Source organism: Phyllostomus hastatus, unplaced genomic scaffold (genome assembly GCF_019186645.2).
Source record: "Phyllostomus hastatus isolate PE091 unplaced genomic scaffold, TTU_PhHast_1.1 phas_scaffold_114, whole genome shotgun sequence".
Classification (NCBI taxonomy): domain Eukaryota; kingdom Metazoa; phylum Chordata; class Mammalia; order Chiroptera; family Phyllostomidae; genus Phyllostomus; species Phyllostomus hastatus.
Genome location: NW_025334006.1, coordinates 14185366 through 14192568, shown reverse-complemented (window position 1 = coordinate 14192568; position 7203 = coordinate 14185366). Strand labels below are relative to the sequence as shown.

Below are 7203 nucleotides of genomic sequence, written 5' to 3'. Positions count from 1 at the left end.
AAGGATATTATTAATTAATTAGACATAATTTCTTAAAATGGTGTGTCTCATCTCATTTAACCTTGGAGCTTCCAGACATTAATAATGAGTCATTAAAGACCTATCATTGATTTATAATTTGAATTACACATCAGGCTTGGCCCAGGAACTCTCTGTGGGCCTAAAAGGAAACATGTTTATAAGTGAGCCATGGCAGAAATACACAAAAAACACATATCTGTATTCACAGAAGACAATTAGGCCTAATGCAATTAGGGTGAACATTCAAGTTCATTTTATTCCAAGGAACTGTTTTTACTCTTGAAGCTCCATGTAGAAAGGGTCCACTAGGGTTAAAACACTACTGATGATGGTATAATCTGGCTTGGCCCTTGGACATGTAAGGCAAACATTGTACATTATTACACAGTATCAAACATTTACATGGATAACATGGCATCTGATCAAGTTCACACTTGGCGTTTAAGGCTAACCCACGTTGGAAAGCGATCATTTCCAGGATGGAGATCAAATACTTAACACAGTGTCACCTGTCAGAATTGCTAGAAAATATTTATTTAAAAATCGATTCACAGAACGTTTTCATATTTGTCAGTTTCTTTTCACTTTGTGTGCTAGAGGGAGGCACTTTAAGAATTATTAACTGCAGTTTCAGGAGTACAAGACACTGAGTTTCAGCAGTACTTATGGCAAGGGACTAAAGTGAAATGGGATTAAAAAGCAAGTAAACACACCATTAAACCAGAAAATTTCAATAAATCTTGTAAAAGTCACTGATCTCTGATTTGAAGAATTTCTTCACCTAGGAAAATGAAATAGCAGCTATCACCGCCCCCTCCCCCGTCTCCGCCCCACCCCCGCCCCACCCCGTGCCCAAGTGAGTGAATCCCACAACTTGCCGATGTTAAGATAGAATGGTTTTGCTGCTGTTTGGGCTTGTAAGGTTTTTAAAATATTGATGAGTTAGTACTTTGAGTTGTGTTTCCAGAAATATGTCACAGTATATTATGTATAGGTTCCAAAGAGAAAAACTAAAATATCTAATGAAATACGTACGTTGGAAGAATTTAGTAAAACGTATAAAAATTTAAATGCTAAAAAAAAACCCACTCTGTTTTAAAAGAGTAAAAATAAATTACATTGGTTGGTGGGAATCCAGAGTTTTGGTTTTGTTTCTTTTTTAGTCAATTGGTATGTACTGCACGCGCCACAACACGTTGGAAAGTAGGTCCTGGTATACACTAAGGAATATCCAACCAGGTAAATACATCAGGGTGATGAGGCCCATGAAGTTGAGCGGGTAGTGGGAATAGTCCCAGGAACAAGCGCCGCAAGCGCGGAGTCCCAGACCCCAGGACAGCTCCCACACGTAGATGAAGATGACGTAGATGGGCACCCGCTTCCAGGTGCTCCAGCCTCGACTGTAGTGAAGGTGGAAATAGAGTTTTTCCACCATGAAACTGCAGCTGCCATACATAAAGAATGACCAGAGCGACGTGTGGCCACTGGTTGCCCTGTCCCTCTGCCCCAGCACGTTAAAGAAGAAGGTGAAGAAAATCTCATCCAAAAAGCCGTGCATTCCGTAAAAAAGAAAGCGGAGAAGGTCCGGCAGCCCCTTGCTGGGGGCTCCTTCGGCGCCCGTGAGGCCACGGGTTCTTCGCCGCCCACCACCAGCCGCCGCGGGGGCTCGGGTGCGAGGAGGCGCGAGGGACGCGCCCTGTGGCTGCTGCTGCAGCTGCCGTCGGTACCGCAAGCGCAGGAAGCGCTTCAGGAACACTTGCGAGTGGTAGAGCGCCAGTATGTACTGCAGCACCAGGTCCAGCGCCCCCGGCGCTGCCGCGCCCCCCAGCCCGCCGCCCAGGCCGAGCCGCAGCACCTGGCCCGCTAGGGTCTGCAGAACCACGTGCGCGGAGGGGTAGAGAAGAAAATTGAAGACGAAGGGGCTGGGGCAGTGCCGCTGTTGCAGGTACACCTTCTCCAGAGCAAAGTGGGTGAGCAAGTGCAAGAGGCAGCGGAAGGGCGAGGAGAAGCCCAGCATTCGTAAGTCGGGGCTGCGAGCGAAGAGCCTCGCGGAGGACACAAGCACGTCCAGGGTGGTCCCGTGCATTCCGTAGAAGTACAGACGCATCCAAGCGGGCAGCTCCGCGCCCTTGGCCGGAGCTTCAGCAGTGGACAGCGGCTCCGGGCGGTCAGCGGCAGCCTCGCCTTCCCGCTCGCTGGAGGCGGCCGGCCGCCGCGACGCACCGTGTCTGCACGCCAGACCCTCGCCATCTGCATCGCTGCCCGCCATGGGCTCCCAGGCTACCGCGGCGAGCGATCCCACGCCTCCGCCGCTGGGAGCGCGGAGCTGTGGAGCCGAAGGGTCGCGCCCCGCGCCGCCTCCCGGCCGCCGCCGGCCCCCGGGGGGCTCGCGGGGAGCTCCGTCCCGGCCGCGGCCCGGCAGCAGCCGGAGCTGGTGCGCTCCGGAGAGGGGCGAGCCGTCCGGCTCACGGAGTCCCCCAGCCGCGGCCCCGCCGCGCCCTCCCCTCCAGTCCGGGGCAAGGTGCCGCTGGCCGGCGCCCGCGCTCACCCGCCGCGGCCTAAAAGGCGCCAAGGCCCGGCGAGGGGCGGCGGCGGTGCCAGCGCTGCGAGGAGAAATGCCGAGGCTGGTACAAACCCCATCTTCTCCGCGGCTCAGCTCCACCGCCTCTGCCGCAGGCTCTGGAAGCGTAACGCGAGCAGCGACGCCCCTTCTGCCGGCCCTCCCCATGCCCCTCTCCGCCTGTCTGACCTCTCCCGCCTTCTCAGCCACCCTTCCCGCCCCAGCCCTCCGCCGCCAGCCCCTCGGGGGTCCGCTGGAGAAGGCCGGGCCCTAGCTCTCTGCCTCCTTCCTCCCCTCTGCACCAGGATCCCCGGCGGTGCGGGAGGCGTTCGCTAGGGCGGAGGCACGGAGTGGAGAAACACTGAACAGGTGTGACTGCTAGCTAAAGGGGTGTTCCCTGTGTCTCCAAAACCAGAGCCAGGAGTCTGGCTGGTGAAGACGAGTGGCCAAGTGCCACAGACCAGGGGCCGGGCCCCAAACCAAACTATAAGTGTTGTGTATTTACTGTTTTTATTCAAAGCCAGCTGTGTCCCAGTCACGGAACATGAACAGGAGACTCCAAGCCTGCTTACCCCAGTGCTCCCCTGCTTGTGAAATATTGCCAGGGGGCCTGATCCACTTCTTCATCCTCTCTGTAGGGCCAGTCTGCTTTCCTCGGTTAGTTTGCTCCCTGCCAAGGGCAGAGATCAAAGTTCCTCAGAATCAACGCAGTGATTTGAAGCTACTTGGCTCAGACTTTGTTGTGGCTGCGGCGCTACAGCCCTGCAAGAATAGTACCTGTGCTCACCCTGGCACCCCCCCAGTGCTGCTTTTCCTTCTTGCGGAACTAGGTCACCCCAGAAATAAGGAGTGAGATAGAGGGTGAGGGTTTTATTTTCGAGTTGGATGGGGGCGGGACACGAAATCCAGAATTTTGGTGTGTTGGGCTCCACTTTTTTTCTCCAGTATTAAATCCAGGCTTAGAATCTGAAGGGAGTTCAGTTACACTGATTAACCCTCTCCCCCGCCCCCAAATAGAAAGAAGTCAGGTCCACACAGGAACTAGATAAGTTCTCATCTGTTCTTAGATAAGGAGGTCAGACGTTCCCTTGATAGATGGCTAGGAAAGTTATTTTCTTTTGGAGAATAAATTTTCTGACAGCTTCTGTATTTCTACAGTAACATTCTCCAGTTACTTATTTCAACCCCTTACGTTCAACCTGTGGTTGCTAGTTTGTCTGTAAAGTAGATAAAAGGGAAATAAGTATAGTGAGAAAAAAATTGTTAAAGGGATATTAACACTTTGTATAAGGTGAAAGTATTGTTTTAAAAATTTTTTCATAGCATCGTTAGTGTGCAGCTTATTTGAAGAGTGCTTTCGGCAGTGGTCAAAAGTCAGTGGGTGAGTGCTATGATGCCAGGGGCAGAAGCGTCAGGTTGCAGGCTCACCAAACTTGCTGCAAAAGAAAGACAGGTTAGTTGCCCCAGTGCCTGAGTAAGTACAGTGAAGAGAAATAATAACACAAACATTTTCTGAGCACCTACTATATACAAAATGCTGTGTGGACTGGTAAAATACATGGCTGTAAGATTTACTCTCTAAAGTACATAACTAGGTGCTATCATAATCTATCATACCTCTGTAAAACCTACTTATGATTATTATTAACTATGATCAGCTAGTAGTACATACAAAATAAAACATTTCTTTGAGCCATTATTTTAGTAAATAAACTCAATCTTGGACCTGATTTTTCAGGTATTAAAAACAAATGTACTCTTTCTCCATAATTGCTCTTCAGTTGAGGGAAAGCACTTTGTGGTAACAGCATAAATACAGCCGTTCCAACGTGCATACATTAACTTGCAAGATGAAACTTGAATTGTTTTCAAGTAGTAAACAACTTCAAGGGCCCAAATCTTCTAATTATTCTACCTTTTCTTTAAAAATGCAAGGAAAACTTAATCTAAACTAAACTTCAGCTAAATCTATTATCCAGTCTAGTTCTTCTCAGGAAAGCTTCTTAAAAGGACCTCAGGAACAACAAAGCTGTCTGAGTAACATGTCTGTAGAGATGCAGCAGTTCATGTGGAGGCAGCATTGACCTTACTGTACTAGCCAGTTTGGTTCCATACAAACTCTTGCAACCAGAGTAGCCAATGTGACCTGGGAGAGATTTGAGAATTGGAATGATCCTTGGGAGGACTGTGATCATCTTTAGCCTAGTGTCCATAGGTTCAAGGTTGTAGTCTTTTATTTATTTATTTTTTAAAAGATTTTATTCATTTATTTTTAGAGAGAGAGGAAGGGGGGAGAAAGAGAGAGATGGAAATGTTGATGTGAGAGAGAAACATTATTTGTCACCTCCTGCACTTGCCCTGATGGGGGGTGGGGGTGGGAGCAAACCCACAACCCAGGCATGTGCCCTGACTGGGAATGGACCTGGCAACCTTTTGCTTTGCAGTATGATGCCCAACCAACTGAACCACGCCGGTGAGGGCTCAAGGTTGTAGTCTTTAAGATGCATGGAATGTAGGACCTTTCTTTACCACACCAGAAGAACAAAAAGAAAGTGCGTGGAGAACACAGCATACAGAAGAAACCTTACAGGAAGTTCAATAGGGTGAGGCATGAATGTAATGATAGAAAAGCTATGAAAGGCAGCAATCATATTAGCAGTAGATATAAAAACCTCTCTCATTATGGATCAAATTACAAGCACACACACATGCATGCACACACACAGATCTCTTACATACAATAATCACCTAACTATGAAGGAGCACATACATTCAAGAATGCTGGCTTCCTAAAGCTGAGTCTGTTATTTACCATTGGAAGGAAACTCTCTAACTTGACAAAGTTTTAATAGCTTCTTGCAAGGGGTGTGCAACATTATACTATTTATGAGGTTTTTGTATTCTTGTTTTTGATGGGCCTTTCAGTATTCAGGCTTGATTAGAATTGGTGAATGAATTATGATACCATGATTTAGGATTGGTGGATGTTGCCACACAAGGGTTTTAAAGTTAGGGTTTCAAACGTATTGGGAATAAATAGTAAACTTTTATCTCCCTGGGCCAGAGTTTGCTGGAATAGTGAAGTTGTGCTGATGAAGACAGTGGAACAGTAAAGTCACATTAACAAAGACAATCAAATAAAAAAGGGTTGACCATGTAGACGGTAAGTCGTGGGGGTGAATGGTCTTGGGTTTGCATGATCTAATGGTGATGACCAGTTTGGAATCCAAGAGGGGAATTGTTAGAGTAGGGATAGGCAAAGATAGTGAGGAAGCAAGACTGACACTGAGTTTAGCTAGAATGATGCTCATCCCCAGTGGATGTGGAAGGCAGGGGAAAGGAGGGAGGTTGATGGTTCAGAACTATAAAATATTTATATGCATAGATCTGTAGTTTCTTACACTTTATATAACTTTTTTTTAAAATTTTTTTGCCGTATAGTAAAGTTTCAAATTAAACAGTTCTTTCTATGTGTTGCTTAAACAACAAGGGAAGCAAATGGACAGGCAGAAGGTCACTGCTAGTGTGTGGTGCCAGATGTGGAACGATCCTTGAACAGGAGCATGCAGACTTGAATATGACCCTGTCAGAGGATCATCTTGGAAATCTGCCCTGTTGTTCCTATTGTATGTTTTTACAAAACTCTTTTTAACTATACTCTTTGAACCCCTCTTTCTAATAATCTGATTTGTGGGGAGTCAAACCAATATCAGGAAAGTTTCTTTTGGTCCCTCTTCCTGGTGTTTTGTTTTTACATGCTTTTATATTATTAATTTTAATGTCAGGGGCTTTCTTCAGTTCTTGGCACTCTTAGTTTTCAGCAGGAATTATTGCCTGAGCTGAAGCATTTTTTTCTATGATTTCACTGAGTGGGGCTCCTAAAGAACAGAATCTGAGTACATCCTTTCACTTCATAAAACATCAAAAGAGTAACAAGTTGTTTTGGAAAAGCTTGCCTAAAAATAACAGTTCACCTTGAGCAGTATTCAAATCTTTGCCTGACTCATCATAAGTGCTCCGGGGAAACGACTGTATTTCCCCTGCCCAGTTGATTTCATTCTGTTTTCAAAGCAAGTAGCTTATTTTGGATAATGATAGTCCAAGTACATCGGTTAAAAGTTTGCTGGTAACTTAGAGACTTTGTGAAGAGAGATGATCTCAGTTCGTGGATACTACTTATTGAGCACCTACTTATCAGCTGTGCACCTCACATATATTATTAGTAATTAACATAACTGTCCCCTTATGTTTTTTAAACAGATACTGAAACAGGCTCAGAAGAGTTGCTTGCTCAAGGTCTCAGTGTGTAGGTCAAAGGACAAGCTATGGAGCAATTTCTACTTGATGCCAAAGTTCATTTGTGTTACACTGTCACCTCTTATATTCTCATTTTAAAGCTATTTTAAGTGAGTTGTAAATAATAAGAAGATTTAGTAAGAAGAGAGATCAATTCTGTTTTTAGTTCTAACATCAGTCCTTAAACCCTTCCCAGTCACTTCTGCCCTTTTTTATCATGCATTTTATTTTAATCATTGATCTATACAGTCATTTCACATTCCTTTTTTTTTGTACACTTATTTTTATGCCATCTTTTCTACTGGGTTTCTTTATATATTAGAAAA

The 7203-nt window shown here is 45.9% G+C and overlaps 1 protein-coding gene across 1 annotated transcript; it reads right to left on the bottom strand.

The window, feature by feature from the left end:
* Positions 1-877: 877 nt before the first annotated feature.
* On the bottom strand, positions 878-2296 carry TMEM229A (transmembrane protein 229A). The gene has a single exon (XM_045855721.1). It carries the CDS (start codon positions 2288-2290, stop codon positions 1181-1183), a length of 1110 nt encoding a protein of 369 aa, XP_045711677.1. The 5' UTR covers positions 2291-2296; the 3' UTR covers positions 878-1180.
* Positions 2297-7203: the final 4907 nt, after the last annotated feature.

Bases quoted from the DNA above. Each gene is read 5' to 3' on its own strand.
- TMEM229A (XM_045855721.1), bottom strand. From the start codon at position 2,290: ATGGCGGGCAGCGATGCAGATGGCGAGGGTCTGGCGTGCAGACACGGT.